Raw genomic sequence first — 17,020 nt, forward strand, 5'->3', positions numbered from 1 at the left:
TAAGGCCGATATCGCTAACCTCTTGCGTAGGCAAGGTAGCGGAGCATGCGATCCTGCACAGGATATCGGATTACATAGAACGCAACGAACTGTTCCCGCACAACATGGTCGGCTTCAGGCCCGGCCTTTCCACACAGGATGTAATGCTACTCCTTAAGAAGCAAATTTTCGATAACAGCACTAGGGATGTTAGGGGCATCTTAGCCCTTGACCTGACCAAGGCCTTTGACACTGTATCTCATCGATTTGTCCTGCAGGCCACGGCCAGCCTAGGTCTGGGAGCAAGGTTTCAGGCTTTTGTTAGATCATTCCTCATGAACAGAACAGCCACCATCAGGATTGCACAACTCAAGTCAGATGAGTTCGCGCTAGGGGCCAGAGGCACTCCCCAAGGAGCAGTCATCTCCCCCTTACTGTTCAACATAGTCATGAAGGGCTTGTCAGAAAGGCTCAAATCCCTTCCTAATATAAGCCACTCGCTATACGCAGACGACATCACGATTTGGTGCCCCAGAGGATCACTTGCAGAGGTAGAGCACTCGCTACAATCAGCCCTAGACGCAATGGAGTCCTACCTGGAAGACACAGGCCTCCAATTATCACCAAACAAATCTGAACTGTTACTTTACAGGCCAGCCAGGCAAGGTGTTCGGGGGCTCACCCCCCTAAACCAACTTCCCATATCCCTCTTTGCGAGAAACGGGCAGCCCATTCCTCAAGTCGAATATATCCGAATCCTAGGATTACTGATTGACGCGCGTGGATGTAACGCCAGAACGCTCACGCGCATCACGGCGAAAACCGAGAGCATGCTGAGACTAGTTGCTAGAGTATCCGGACGAAAGAAGGGACTAAGTGAAGACAACCTCCTCAGGATCCATCACGCTTTCCTAATGAGCCACATCACCTATGTAGCCTCAGCCCTTAACTGGACCAAAACCGAAAAGAATAAGCTGAACATTCTCATGCGCAAGAGCATAAAAAAGGTACTGGGGTTACCTGTAAGCACTTCCTCGGACAGGTTAAACAAACTCGGTATGCACAACGACATTGATGAAGTGATCGAAGCGCAGGTCACCGCTCAGGTAGTCAGGCTCTCGTCAACCAGGGCAGGGAGACGCATCCTAGACGAGGCCGGCATGGCTCCAAGAATACTCAATGAACGGAAAATCACCTTATCCAGGGAGGCACGGTCAACCTTTGTGGTCAGCCCATTCCCTCGGAATATGCACCCGCAATACAATGTAGGGAGACGAAAAGCCCGAGCACGGGCGATTTTACAGAAGGCCAGTGAGAATCAGGATTCAACTGTCTTTGTTGATGCGGCTCAGTACGGCAACTCTAGCACGTTCGCTTTGGCAATCATTGACGGCAAAGGGGAATTACGCTCCTCGGCGTCGGTTAGGTTTGCTTCAAGTGGAGTCGCGGAACAGGTCGCCATAGCCCTGGCCATGACCGACCCCTCGCGCACCAACGTTTTCACCGACTCACGAGCGGCCATCAAAGCTTTCGAATCGGGTAACCTAGCCCACGAGGCTGCCTCCATTCTGGAAAAGAGAACAAACCCTGGCACTCACTTCATCTCTTGGTTTCCCGCCCATATGGGTGCGGACGTTCATCAGAACATACCTAACCTCAACGAGCTTGCCCATGACCGTGCGCGAGATCTAACACGCCGCGGCGGCATGGAGGCCTTATGGGGACAGGATGAAATCCAGCAGAACGATCCGCTCCTTACTTTTCACGAAATAACATCTCACTATCGGCTTAGCAGAAGGGCCTATCCTCTTCCTCACCCGAAGTTGGACAGGTCTCAGACAGTTTTACTTAGAATGCTCCAGACGGGCTCATTCCCTTCGCTGGGCTTTCTCAGCCGTATCTACAGAGACGTCGATTCAAGCTGTCCGGACTGCAATGAGATCTATTGTTCCTTAGCGCACATGCTCTGGCAATGCCCCGCGTTACCTAACGGCCCTCTCTCCAGCGAAGCCGACTGGGAAGAGGCACTCCGGAGCCCATCGCTCCAGACACAACTAGAGGCAATCCAGAGGGCCCGAGAAAGGGCGGAACATCACGGCGTTCCTGCCCCGACTTGGACGCGGCCAGCGGCTTCCGCGGGTCCCCGATAGGGGCCTCCGCTGAAGCTCCTCAGGATCAAATAAAGTTCGTTGTCTGTCTGTCTGTCTGTCTGTCTGCCACACCGATCGCATGCACCGCGGTTCCCGGAGGAGCCATGCGCGAAATGTCGGCCCTCTTGGCGGCTTGTCGGAAGAAGTCGGCACTCTTAGCGACTTCTCGGAAGAAGTCGGACATCTTGGTGGCTTCTCGGAAGAAGTCGGCCATCTTGGCGACTTCTCGGAAGAAGTCGGTCCTCTTGGCGGCCTCTCGGAAGAAGTCGGCCATCTTGGCAGCTTCTCGGAAGAAGTCGGCCATCTTTGCAGCCTCTTGGAAGAAGTCGGTCATCTTGGCGGCTTCTCGGAAAAAGTCGGACATCTTGGCGGCTCCTCAAAAGAAGTCATCCATCTTCATGGCCTCCCGGACTACGTCGGCTATCTTGGCGGCTCCCCGGAAGAAGTCGGCCATCTTGGCCCCCTTCGACAAAACGCCAAGTTGAGATGCCTCGATTCTTCGTACATTTTCGGAGCCGAACGCGCGGTTCGCTCGATGCCAGGCTCCTAACGAGTGTCCAATTTCTTCTGCCTTGTCCAGGGACAGGGTTTTGCCATGAGCCAATAACTTTTCGCGAACGCTGACGTTCGCTACCCCATGTATTATTTGGTCTCGGACGCGCTCGTTGTAGCTTGTGCCGAAGTTGCACTGTACCGCCTTCTCCTTCAATGCGGTCACGAATTCCAGGAATCCTTCTCCCTCGAACTGCCTTCGACTGGTGAATTCGTGCCTCTCCGCGGCGAACAGCCGGTCAAGCCGCTGCAAGAGTTTCTGGAACTCTGACGCTGGCGGGACCGCATCACTTGACGTTGATGCTGAGCCGATTGACTGCCTTGCTGCTTCGCTTGACGCTGCACTGGTTAACTGCCTTGCTGCTTCCTGCTCCTCCTCTGCAAAGTACTTCCGTTGTCCCTCATGCCCGAGAGCGCTGACAAGCGCGGGCGCGCTCTTCGCGCGTCCGTCCAGTCGCCACCGCCGGCCGCTTCGAGGTGGGCGAAGCTCGTTGGTTTCCCGGGGCTTCGGTCGGAACCGCTGCGGGAATCCCATCCTCGTCGCCAAAAGATGTTGTGTTGGCAGCGGCACACTCTTAGGCAAAGTTACACCCTTTGGCTTGCCCCTTCTGCCACACAACAATAATCGTTATCTGCCTTAATGCGTTTCCTTTCTTTAACGCTGCGAGTCCGGTAGTTTCCAGTAACGAATGGCATGCGCATTATCGGCATAGAACAGTTTACACCCTTTAGAGTGCCCCTCCTGATAACGCGCGTGCTGTTCGTTACTGGAAAGTTCCGGGCTCGCAGCGTTAAAGAAAGGAAACGCATCAAGGCAGATAACGATTATTGTTGTGTGGCAGAAGGGGCAAGCCAAAGGGTGTAACTTTGCCTAAGAGTGCAGGCAAGTGGGGGCTCGCGCCCAGCGAACGCGCGGCGAGCTCCGATGCAGAGAGGGAGACACAGAGCTAACTGCTCCTGATGAAAACCGGAATGAAGACTGAGCCGGCACGCGGCCGTTTATTACTAAAAAGGACTTCACACGCCAGATGACACTTCCTGATTGGTCCCAGCTTGTCACATGACAGAAGGGGGGTGCGCCATCTAGCTAAACTACTACAAAACATAAATGTATGATAACACAGAGATCTGACAGGGGGCGACACTATACTACAATACTCTGAAGTCGACTTATTGTTGTAACTGATATATCGTTATATGTGGTATCATTATAAGTTGGCTGCACTGTATTTGGTTGTCAAGCGTCAATGCAAGGCACCGAGTGACCATGCAGTTACCATTTTTGAACTCTATGAAACATATATATATAAAGTTTGCATATATCTAAACTACTCATACAATATGACACACCCAAGTAATCTGAACCGGACAGTCGTTCACCGGAAGATAGAGGCTTGCAGTGAGGAGCAGCAGTGGAATAAGCCAATGTTTGGATGAGGCAACACGTCTTCATCAGTTGCTGCCTTACAAGTACCCTTTGTCAAAACATTGGCTTCGGCGATGTTCCTTGTTTGATCACTGCTTGCACACCCATGTAATACGATTTCAGTGCCCCTTTGTGTGTTTAGTACAATACTGCTTGCACATTTTAATCCCATATAATGCAGATTTTCTAGTGCAGTGGCTGTTGTGCTTCTGTTCAGTGTTGCCCGTTAGGTCACCTGTTTTCACATGCCGTTTACCTTTTACATATCTGCAGCTGTTAATGCTGGCGACTGCAAATGGGGCCACAGTGCCCATCAAGCCAGCATCACTGTTGGTGCATTGACTGCATTCTGTTGACAGTACCTCTAGATATAAAGTAAAGCCGACAAGAAGTTTAGGAAAGATGCTGCTTGCATCCACATCATTCTTTTATAAGTCACCAATTGACAAACATATTACTAAAGGGGCCCTAAAGCACTCTTTCAACATTTCAAGCAAACCTGCTCAGTTTAACAGAACAGAAAGTTGGGATAGTTGGTTTACACTAAGCAAGATGGTAAGCATGACTCGGAGCACAAGAACGAATTGAAGGGGCAAAGAGTGTGTGTGCGGGACCCTTTATCATTCGTGTGTGCTGGTTAGTTTCCAGACAATGCTGTCATGCACATACAAGTTTAATGGTTATTCATTAATACTTGCAGTAGGGAGCCTACAATCTTGCTGAATAGATTGCCTGCTTTTTCTTTGAGAGATGCCCATTTTCATGTTTATTCCTATGCACTTATAAACACAATGGTGCTACCTTGTGCCAGAGAACAACACCACTGGACCGCTTGATCTTCAGGTCATGTGACATTAAGGCTCTGCATAATAATAGGTGGAGTAAGGCGGGCGTCGCTTCTGCATGGGTTTCGTGGGACAGCATCGAATGCAGTACAAGAACAACAAAAAGTAAGCAAAGGCAGTGAGAAGGTAGTTGCCAATTACTTATTTCACACAAGGAGCATTCATAAAATATTTCTTAGAAAACATTCACAATTAGACATTGTTTATTTCTGGCTGCACTCCACACCTTTGTAAGAGGTGTTATGCAAGGTACCTTTATAAAGCCCACATCAGAAAGGACTTGTAAAAGGACAGCATTGAACCTAAACATAAGGAACTTCATTTGTACTTTTGCACGTTTGCGTAAAAGTTAGTTTAGCAGAAAAGCTTCCCGTGTAGATTCAGTTCACATGTAACACACTGCTGCCTAATTTCTGGCATCCGACCTTATATCGAGAGCACACTGACCTCAAGAAGTTTTTGAAGGTGTGGAACAGCCTCCAGTGGCCTGTTTGAATCAGTTAAAAGCAGGGCCAGGTTGAACAAGGCACTACGGAAGTCGGCTTTGACCTGCAAAAGATATGAAAAAGTGATACTGCATTTGCAAAGCTGAACAAAGAAATCTTTTCAGCTCTGACAATCATGCATGGAACAAACAGTGAGGAGCAGTCGGCGTGACCTTTATGTTGAAAACAAAAGAAACTACAGCCCAATTACCTAGCAACTCTCATCTTGCCATGTGAGCAATACTTAATTGACAAGACACTTTTATTGCTATGCAAGACCATATTTTTCCTCTCACATAATCTCTAAGACACCTGATGTGTGAAAATGATGCACACATAATGCCACAGATTCACTTGTTAAATGGTGCCACCACAAATTGCATAAAATGTTTATAGTAAAGTACACAGGAGGAAGTTCAGGCAGGATGTAGTATTGCAGTCTCAAGTGACAATATATTTTATAGAAATGCTTCATGTTCATTCTTTATATATGAAGATTTTTTTTTTGCATGAGGAATACTTGAACTTACAAATGCTCATCACCCAAAAATGATTTTCAGACCAATCACTGCCCCAGTGTGAAATGCATCTTTACAAGAAAACTAGCAGCAGACAACCCAACTGAAAAAATGAAAGGAAGAAAAGGTGTACTATCTCACACTATTTAATTGCATGTTTTTCACATGTGACAGAGTCACAGCTAATATGTGGTAGCTCCTAAAACAGCTTATATGGAGAAGTGAGCTTTACAATCTGTATGCCCATATGGTGCAGCCACGGGGGCTTCCTAAAACACGATTTGGATGTCCTACGTACTGTAGGGGTTGAAGGACGGGACTTCGGGATGAAAAACCCAAAACTTGGGAGGATTTATTCTACATTATTTACAAGGAGGTGAGACGTCAAGTAACGGTCGTACAGTCATTACGGGCCGGCAGCAACTCGGACGCTGCGGCCCGCGGCAAGAAGTTCGAGAGAGGTGACACAGGGAATCAGGGCATGTTCCAGAATGCTCAGGTCTCTCTGGAGGGCTTCTTATAAACCCTTCGAGCACTGTAAGTCACGTCATGTTTGACCAATGGGAGAGTCCGCTCCGATGACGCCACTTTCAGCCAATGGTAGGCGCCCGTGTCGCGGTGTCACACCTGGCGGCTCTCTGCGGTCTTGCCTCGCAGACTGGCAATGCACTTCTAACGAGGAGAAGGGGAGGGCTGCTCATGCTCCATTGTCCGAGGCCCACCTGCTAATCCCGGCGGCGCACGAACTTGTTGGCACGTGAACTTGTTGCCTTAAACTTGTTTGCTCGGCCGCTCCTCTGGAATGTGCTTTCCTGCTTCGGCATTCCTCAATTAGCTGTGCTGCGACTCGAAGTGGTTTGGGGAACTCGAAGTAATCGCAGGAAACAGCTCCATATCTAACAGCTCGTCCTCGCCCCGGTTGTTCTGAATGGCCGGTGAACTCAATTCGCTGGCCATGAGGAACGCTGAAAGAAGCTGCACGGTGCTGGGGTCGAGCCTCGTTTGACGAACTTCGGGATCCTAGGCCCTGGAGAACATAAGTCAAACAAACCAAACAACACAGCGCTGCCCCACGTGTAAGCGCAGGCTCTTCACCCCTGACTCGCCAGGCTATTACTGAGTCAAAATGAACCCTGATCTTTTATTTCCCCAATTTTGACAAAACAGTTCCAACCACCCTTCCAAACAGCTATGCATTTCTCCTCGATTGCCGACAAGACCAGACTACTATTGTTGTTGCAAAACAAAAGGGTCGTTGGCGATGCAAACAACAAATGAAAACAGCCGAACATTACTTAAGTGGCCTAACTACACGAACAGCATGTTTCCAATCTATCGCAGTGGCGTACTTATTGCACGTATTGGTGCCACTGAACAATCTGGTCAACCTCACAAGTACGTAATCACAAGCGCACTAGCCTTGTGGTCACTAAACAGAACGCGTACTTGCGTTGTAGGCAAACTTTTCATTTACGCTTACTCACGTTTCTTCCCTGAAGTCCTACAGGACACGTGACTAAAACGAACAATTAAACTTGCGGGACTTACACACTCCGCAGAACTCTTAAAATAATGCGTCTTCTAATAACTAGTTCCAGGCACGCTCACTAAAGAAGTCAGAATACGGCTGCCCTCCACACACACCAGCAACCCAGTCATAAAGTCTGCTTCCTTCCGTCCACACAGGACACGCGCTAATGGAACTAAGAACGCTTCTCAATGCAAATGATGCACTTACTGAAAACCTACGCGCTTAACCTTACAAAATTCAAAAACACTTAAAAAGAAAGAAGGTTAAATAACACACGCGCTTTACCATAGGCCTTTCGACGATAACCTTGACCTTCAGGTTACTCACACACACACACCAAAAAAAGCCTATCTACTTATTAATGAACATCTCGCGAGACTATATGTTTACAGAAACCTCATCTTTCAAATCTCGGAGCTTCTCAAACGAAAAACGAAATGGTGCAGCCACGGGGGCTTCCTAAAACACGATTTGGATGTCCTACGTACTGTAGGGGTTGAAGGACGGGACTTCGGGATGAAAAACCCAAAACTTGGGAGGATTTATTCTACATTATTTACAAGGAGGTGAGACGTCAAGTAACCGTCGTACAGTCATTACGGGCCGGCAGCAACTCGGACGCTGCGGCCCGCGGCAAGAAGTTCGAGAGAGGTGAATCAGGGAATCAGGGCATCTCCAGAATCCTCAGGTCTCTCTGGAAGGCTTCTTATAAACCCTTCGAGCACTGTAAGTCACGTCATGTTTGACCAATGGGAGAGTCCGCTCCGATGACGCCACTTTCAGCCAATGGTAGGCGCCCGTGTCGCGGTGTCACACCTGGCGGCTCTCTGCGGTCTTGCCTCGCAGACTGGCAATGCACTTCTAACGAGGAGAAGGGGAGGGCTGCTCATGCTCCATTGTCCGAGGCCCACCTGCTAATCCCGGCGGCGCACGAACTTGTTGGCACGTGAACTTGTTGCCTTAAACTTGTTTGCTCGGCCGCTCCTCTGGAATGTGCTTTCCTGCTTCGGCATTCCTCAATTAGCTGTGCTGCGACTCGAAGTGGTTTGGGGAACTCGAAGTAATCGCAGGAAACAGCTCCATATCTAACAGTACATCCAAATCGTGTCCCGATGTGTGTGTACAGTTTCGGAAACAAATAGGACATCCACTGAACGTCGAGATTTGGATGTCCTACTACGCATCTCCCAAGGATATCGCACATGGACCTTTCCCAGCATAAACATGAAATCCTCCAAGAGGCTTTGTCTTTGAGTTTCCTTGTAACAGAATTATGTTCTCTTGCATGTTCAAACAACAATATTGTAACGCTGCGCTTGGCCAAGAGGCAACAGCCCGCGCTAGCTTCTAAATCGTCGTCGTCGTCTTCACACTGCTGGCCTTTCGTGATCGCACATATTGTGCCGTAGCACTACCCCCGGCTGCAAAAGCGCCGTCCCGGAGCGACTAAAGATCGGACTCGGAAGCAGTGTAGTAGGCCTTGAGCCTACTGACATGTACGACATCACTAGATGCCACAGGAGAGGACGAGCTTGAGCCCACAGGAGCAATTTCGTAAGTCACAGGCGTCACCTGGCGCAGCACGCGGTAGGGCCCTGTGTATCGCGAAAGAAGCTTCTCTGAAAGTCCGACGTGACGAGAGGGCGACCACAGGAGCACGAGCGCACCAGGTGAAAACTGTACGTCACGATGGCGGGCGTTGTACTGACACTGCTGAGTGGTCTGTGAGGCCGTAAGTCGAGCACGGGCAAGCTGGCGTGCATGGTCGGCGAGGGCGATGGCGTCGCGCGCATACTCGCTTGTTGAGACCGCAGCAGGAGGAAGTGCCGTGTCTAGGGGCAAGGTAGGTTCGCGACCGTACAGTAGATAAAAGGGAGAAAATTCGGCGGTGTCGTGCCGGGAAGAATTGTACGCAAATGTTACGTAAGGAAGGGCAATGTCCCAGTCGTGGTGGTCCTTGGAAACGTACTTGGCCAGCATATCGGTAAGAGTACGGTTTAACCGCTCTGTCAGGCCATTGGTTTGAGGATGGTATGAAGTAGTCAGTTTGTGTTGAATGGAGCAGGAACGCACAATGTCAGCGATAACTTTCGAGAGGAAGTTTCGACCACGGTCAGTAAGCAGCTGTCGCGGGGCGCCATGAAGCAAGATAATGTCACGCAAGAGAAAGTCCGCGACGTCAGTGGCGCAGCTGGTAGGGAGAGCCCGAGTGATAGCGTATCGGGTGGCGTAATCAGTCGCGACGGCTACCCATTTGTTCCCAGAGGATGACGTGGGAAAGGGACCGAGCAGGTCTAATCCAACACGAAAGAACGGTTCCACAGGGACGGTGATCGGCTGGAGATGACCGGCAGGTAACACCTGAGGTGTCTTCCGACGCTGGCAGGGATCACAGGCAGCAACATAGCCTCGAACGGAGCGAGCGAGACCAGGCCAATAGAAGCGGCGGCGGACACGGTCGTACGTGCGGGTTACCCCAAGATGTCCTGCAGTGGGTGCGTCATGCATCTCAAAGAGCACAGTCTGTCGTAGATGTTTTGGCACGACAAGAAGAAGATCAGGACCATCAGGGAGGAAGTTCCTTCGGTACAAAATGCCGCCCTGGAGGACATATCGGCGAACGGATGCGTCGGTAGGTGTAGAGCGCAGACGCTCGATGAGTACTCGCAGCGATAGGTCTCGGTACTGCTCATCGGCGATGTTAGCGAAGGCAGACACAGAGAAAATGCCGTCGTCGGTACTACTGTCGGCGTCGTCAGGCTCGTCAACCGGGTAGCGAGACAGGCAGTCAGCGTCCTTGTGTAGTCGGCCAGATTTGTAGGTGACAGAGAACGAATATTCTTGGAGGCGTAAGGCCCAGCGACCAAGTCTTCCTGAAGGGTCTTTCAATGAGCATAACCAACAAAGCGCGTGATGGTCTGTGACAACGGAAAAGGATCGGCCATATGAGATGGGCGGAATTTCGCAACCGCCCAAACTAGGGCCAGACACTCATGCTCAGTGATGGAATAGTTGCGCTCCGCGGGTGAGAGGAGCCTGCTGGCGTAAGCGATAACACGGTCGTGGCCACGCTGGCGTTGTGCCAGTACTGCTCCAATTCCGTGACCGCTGGCATCAGTACGGACTTCGGTAGGCGCAGAAGTATCGAAATGGGCCAGAACGGGAGGCGTTGTGAGAATGTCGATTAGATGAGAGAATGCAGAGGCCTCGTTATCGCCCCACTGGAAAGGAGCGTCTTTTTTCAAAAGGTCGGTTAGTGGTCGTGCTATGGTGGCGAAATTCCTCACGAAACGGCAGAAGTACGAACAAAGGCCGATGAAGCTGCGCACATCCTTGACACACTTCGGAACAGGGAAGTGCGTAACAGCATTGATCTTGCCTGGGTCCGGTTGCACTCCGTTCGCGTCAACGAGATGTCCAAGGACGGTAATCTGGCGACGGCCGAATTGGCACTTCGATGCGTTGAGTTGCAGACCGGCTCGCCGAAAAACGTCCAGGACTGCTGAGAGGCGCTCGAGGTGCGTAGCGAACGTTGGGGAGAATACGATAACGTCGTCCAAGTAGCACAAGCACGTGGACCATTTGAAACCGTGAAGAAGGGAGTCCATCATGCGTTCAAAAGTGGCAGGAGCGTTACATAGGCCGAACGGCATCACCTTGAATTGATAAAGACCGTCGGGTGTTACAAAGGCAGTCTTCTCGCGGTCGAGATCGTCCACGGCAATCTGCCAATAGCCGGAGCGAAGGTCAATAGAGGAGAAATAGCGAGCACCGTGGAGGCAGTCAAGGGCGTCATCAATCCGAGGTAGGGGATACACGTCCTTTTTGGCAACCCTGTTAAGGTGCCGATAATCCACGCAAAAGCGCCATGAGCCATCCTTCTTTTTTACCAGCACAACCGGTGACGCCCAAGGACTACATGACGGTTCAATAATGTTCTTGGCAAGCATTTTGCGAACTTCTGCGTGAATAACTTGACGCTCAGCTGGTGACACTCGATACGGGTGGCGATGAATAGGAGGGGCATCGCCGGTATTAATGCGATGTTTGACAGCTGTAGTTTGGGCTAAAGGACGATCGTTAAAGTAAAAAATATCATTGTAGGAAAACAAAACGCGGTAGAGTTCACGAGCGTGCTCGGAGGGCAAGTCGGGGGCAATCATTTTCCGGAAGTCAGCGATGGTACAATTTGTCGACTGCGATGGGAGAGGAGTATCGGATGAAGTGTCGTCTACTGCAATGGATGCTACTGAGTGATCCTCGAATGAACAAAGCTGGGCCAAAGACATCCCACGTGGCAGCACTTGTGTCGTCAAGCCAAAGTTGACCACTGGCAGGCAGACGCAATTCGCCGTAATAGATAAAACTGTATGGGGTACTGTGATCCCGTGTGTAAGGAGGACGTCTGGCATAGGAGCCGCGATGTAGTGACCGTCGGAGACTGGTGGGGATGACACTAGGTCAACGTAGGTCAGTGCCGAAGGTGGCAAGCAAACGAAGTCGGCGGAACTGAGGCGACTGGGGTGTGGTTCAGCAGGATCCAGAACAGGCAGGTCAAGGCGGAGAGTACTGGCGGCACAATCGATGAGAGCAGAATGTGCGGAGAGGAAGTCTAAGCCGAGGATGATGTTGTGGGGACAGTGGGCGATGACTGTGAATAGCACGATTGTTGAGCGATCGGCGAAGGAGACGCGGGCGGTACACATACCAATGACGGGGGCTGTTCCGCCATCGGCGACACGGACAACAGGCGTCGTGGCGGGCGTGATAATTTTCCTGAGCCGGTTACGAAGGTCAGCGCTCATTACGGACAAATGCGCCCCAGTGTCTATGAGAGCAGACACAGAAACAGCGTCGACTTGCACGTCAAGAAGGTTCAGATGAGTGGGCAAAGTCAGTAGAGGATTTGGCGGCGTAGGGGGCAACGCAGCGTCACCTCGAGGCGCTGCATCGTCTAGTTTTCCGGCTGGGAGCGGCGTCCGAAGGGAGTCGGCGAATAGGAGCGACGGGGCTGGGGAGAGCGAGATTGTCGTCGTTGGGGCGAAGGCGAACGAGAATAGGGGCGGTTCGTTGCAGGAGAATTAGTGGCGGCATTATCGGAGCGTGCGGCATAGGGACGAGAAGGGCCACCTGAGGGGCGAGAGTAGGCAGTAGAAGTAGACCGGATCGGGGAACTCCAGCGACTACGACAGTGCCGAGAAATGTGCCCGATGCGATGGCAGTGGAAACAAATAGGCTTGTCGTCAGCAGTGCGCCATTCAGATGGGTTGCGGAAACGTGGTGGGTAAGAAGATGCGGGACGGGGCGAAATCGAAGAAGCCGGGCGGGTATCAGGGCGATGGGCCGAGCAGATGGTGTGAAGACCCATGTTTGCAAACTCCTGGCGGACAACTGCCTGGATCAGTGAGACCGTGACTGCAGATGTGGGGGTGGGACTGGAGTCGAAGGCAGCCGGATAGGCGGCCTCGATCTCACGCCGGACGATCCTGGTAACATCGGCAGTGTTGTTGGGACGAGGAGCGTCGGCACAGGAAGATGTCGCTGGGGTGTTGGGCAGACGGGCAAACTGCTGGTCAATACGTCGGCTTTTGGCAAGTTCCAGGCGGCGGCACTCTTTTATAACAGCATCCACCGTGGCTACGTTGTTGCAAACGAGCAAGTTGAAGGCGTCATCGGCAATGCCTTTGAGGATGTGGGAAACCTTGTCTGACTCAGTCATGTGGGTGTCAACTTTGCGGCACAGAGCCAAGACGTCCTGAATGTACGTGACGTAGGACTCCGTTGACGTCTGCACACGACCGGAAAGCGCCTTCTGCGCGGCAAGTTGGTGACCGTAGGGGTTGCCGAACAAGTCTCGAAGCTTTTGCTTAAGCGAATCCCAACTGGTCAGCTCATCTTCGTGCGTCCGATACCAAACTCGAGGCGTGCCACCGAGGTAAAAGACGACGTTGGCGAGCATGATAGTTGGGTCCCACCGGTTATTGCGGCTGACGTGTTCGTAAAGGCTGATCCAGTCCTCGACGTCTTCCCCATCTTTTGCCGAGAATACGCCAGGATCACGGGGAGCGGAGAGGGTGATGTAGGTGGTCGAAGCGGCAGCAGGTGTTGGAGTCGGTGGAGTCGGGTTGGCGTCGCCGGGAGCCATGAAGGTAGGCTCGACGTACCGTCCACTGCGAAGCTCCGTGACGAGGTACAGGGAACGTCCACCTCCACCAAATATGTTACGTAGGAAGACGCAGACGACAAGCTATGTACAAATATATTTACAAGGAAAATAGGCTGCGCTTGGCCAAGAGGCAACAGCCCGCGCTAGCTTCTAAATCGTCGTTGTCGTCTTCCCACTGCTGGCCTTTCGTGATCGCACATATTGTGCCGTAGTAATATGGAGCTATCATGTCTTCAGCCTGTGTGTACTTCATACTTTGCAAATTTTCTGATGCAGCTTATGCTGAAAAGTTCAGTCAGTTCAATGAGCCACTTGTGCGAAGCAGAAGGCCTAGATGAATGAAGTGTATACTGCTATAGGATAGCTAAGTAGGATAGTTGGGGTCGCATTACAGTATCGGAACTTAGAACACAACAAAAGACTAAAGATGAAGACCACCGACTTAGAAAGTAGTCTATAGCTATAGGTGCCATGTGTTGCCACTGTGAATACTCCTTTACATCCATTAATATTGCCACGTGCATAACAGTTGGTTGTGTTGCAGGTTTGCCGCTTCTGCGGTAGCTGAGGACGACGAAGTGAACTGGGTGTTACAATGATGAAGACACACTTTCCGTGAAGGTGTCAGACGGAAACTGTGTGCTTCCATTAGATTAAACTAAGTAGTTTTTGCCATATATATAATAACATGACTGGTGGAGGTGCTGGGTGAATTGTTCCGTGCACTGTGACCTACAGGAAGCTTCCAACTTGGATCGCGACACCGGCGACGCTCACCTTTGGCGCAGCTGGCGAAAGCTAGGGCTACCACCAGAACTGGACTCTTTCAGTAAAGTGTACAGAACCATGACAACCAATTCAATGGCCAGCCAGACTAGAGAGACCACCACTCCACCTGCTCTGGGGATTTTCAACATGCCACGAACGCCAAGGTCATTTCACAGTGATGCTTTCGAGGATGTAGAAGACTGGCTGGACCACCACGATCGAGTTGCCAGCATCAATGACTGGGATGACCACCGGAAGCTCTAGTATGTCTACTTCACTCTCGAGGACTCGGTGTACATCTGCTTTGAAAACCATGAAGCAAGTTTGGTGGCCTCGCAAGAGTTTTGTGGCCAGCTACACCATACCTACGGAAGTTCAGAACGGAAAGAGCAAGCAGAATGTGCTCTCAATTCCAGGAATTAGAGGCCAAATAAGAATGTCGTCATGTTCGTTGAGGACATGTTGTGGCTATTCCGGCGAGCTGATCCCGGAATGATAGAAGAAAAGAAATTCCACTTGTTGATACAGGGCATGAAAGAGCAGTTGCTTGCAGGTCTAGTGCACAACCCACCATGTACCGTATAGCCAAATCGCTCAATGACGCACAACGATGCAGCAACATTGGAGCATATGCTACGGCAGCAGTTGTTGCAGGATGAGCACCCAAGCAGCGTTACGTCTATCTCATAGCTGCTGTTGACAGATCTATAAAACATCCTCCTCCTCCGATATGCCTGCTGACCACCACCGATTCACTTTCACAGCCGCATGCTATTGACTACAGAAGTTTTTCTGCAGACGTCCCCATTTAGGTCAACAACTACCCGGTCACTGCCTTTGTGGGCACTAGCGCCGATTATTCTGTTAGGAGTGCCAGACTAGCCGCTCAACTGAGAAAAGTCACGATGTCAAGTCATGGACTAAGCCTCCGAAGAGCAGGTGGTCCTCTGCTGAAGCCGATTCGGACATGCACCGCCAGGCTTCTAATCTGTCAGTCAACGTACATTGTCTTGTTTATCGTGTTGCGCAAGTGCTCGCGGAAAGTCATCCTTGGGATGAATTTTCTTCGCCAGCACAGTGCTGCTATCGATCTTCGGGAGCTGATTAAAGGGCTTGCCAACAACTACACCCTGGTACTGCAAGATGCCTGCAAGACAGCCCTGCATGATGTTGATGACACTGTGACACTCCCGCAGCGAACTAGCATATGTCCACAACTGCTGAAAGCAGCTGCAACCATAATAGTGGTGGCATCACTGAAGGAAACCTGTCGATGCTCTTGGCTCGGTAAGTCTGTGTCGCCCACAGCATTATTCAACTGAACCGCAGGATGACTGAGCTTTTAGTGATGAACTTCAGTGGCGAGTACTCATCATCATCATCAGAGTGGCTACGTCCACTGCAAGGCAAAGGCCAGCCATGCTGCCTTTGTTGCAGCATGGCTGGCTACGCCCTTATTTTCCCTACTACCCCAGTCATGTGCTAATTGTGGACATGCTGTCCCTGCAAACTTCTTTACCTCATCCATCCACCTAACTTTCTGTTGCCCCCTGCTACGCTTCCCTTCTCTTGGAATCCAGTTCATAACCCTTAATGACCATCGGTTATCTTCCCTCCTCATTACGTATCCTGCCCATGCCCATTTCTTTTTCTTGATTTCAACTAAGCTGTCATTAACTCACGTTTGTTCCCTCACCCAATCTGCTCTTTTCTTATCCCTTAACGTTACACCCACCATTCTTCTTTCCATAGCTCGTTGCGTCGTCCTCAATTTAAGTAGAACCCTTTTCGTAAGCCTCCAGGCTTCTGCCTCGTAGGTGAGTACTGGTAAGACACAGCTGTTATACACTTTTGTCTTGAGGGATAATGGCAACCTGCTGTTCATGATCTGAGAATGCCTGCCAAACGCACCCCAGCCCATTCTTATTCTTCTGATTATTTCAGCCTCATGATCCGGATTCGCGGTCACTACCTGCCCTAAGTAGATGTATTGCCTTACGACTTCAAGTGCCTCGCTACCGATCGTGAACTGCTGTTCTCTTCCGAGGCTGTTAAACATTACTTTAGTTTTCTGCAGATTAATTTTTAGACCCACCCTTCTGCTTTGCTTCTCCAGGTCAGTGAGCATGCATTGCAATTGGTCCCCTGAGTTACTAACCATATCATCAGCAAATCCCAAGTTACTAAGGTATTCTCCATTAACTCTTATCCCCAATTCTTCCCAATCCAGGTCTCTGAATACCTCCTGTAAACACGCTGTGAATAGCATTGGAATAGCTGTGAATAGCTTCTTATTTGGGATATTGTTGCTTTCCTTATGGAGGACTGCAATGGCTATGGAGCCACTATAGATATCTTTCAGTATTTTTACATACGGCTCGTCTACACCCTGATTCCGCAATGGCTGCATGTCTGCTGAGGTTTCGACTGAATCCAACACTTTCTCGTAATCAATGAAAGCTATATAAGAGGGTTGGCTATATTCCACACATATCACCTGATTGAAAGTGTGAATATGGTCTATTGTTGAGTAGCCTTTACGAAATCCTGCCTGGTCTAAGGACTTCTGTCAACCAGAAGTCCTTAGACTTTTGGTTGAC

General features: G+C 50.6%; 1 protein-coding gene across 4 annotated transcripts in view; it reads right to left on the bottom strand.

The window, feature by feature from the left end:
• The window catches only part of Tmtc3 (Transmembrane O-mannosyltransferase targeting cadherins 3), a 921,929-nt gene that overhangs the window by 36,217 nt on the left and 868,692 nt on the right, over positions 1 to 17,020 (bottom strand). For all 4 annotated transcript variants that reach the window (XM_065440562.2, XM_065440560.2, XM_065440561.2 and 1 more), the window contains one exon: positions 5,400 to 5,501. In XM_065440562.2, the coding sequence (XP_065296634.1) occupies positions 5,400 to 5,501 (102 nt within the window). The remainder of the gene's footprint in view (positions 1 to 5,399; positions 5,502 to 17,020) is intronic.

This window comes from Dermacentor albipictus, chromosome 3, assembly GCF_038994185.2.
Source record: "Dermacentor albipictus isolate Rhodes 1998 colony chromosome 3, USDA_Dalb.pri_finalv2, whole genome shotgun sequence".
In the NCBI taxonomy this organism is placed as follows: domain Eukaryota; kingdom Metazoa; phylum Arthropoda; class Arachnida; order Ixodida; family Ixodidae; genus Dermacentor; species Dermacentor albipictus.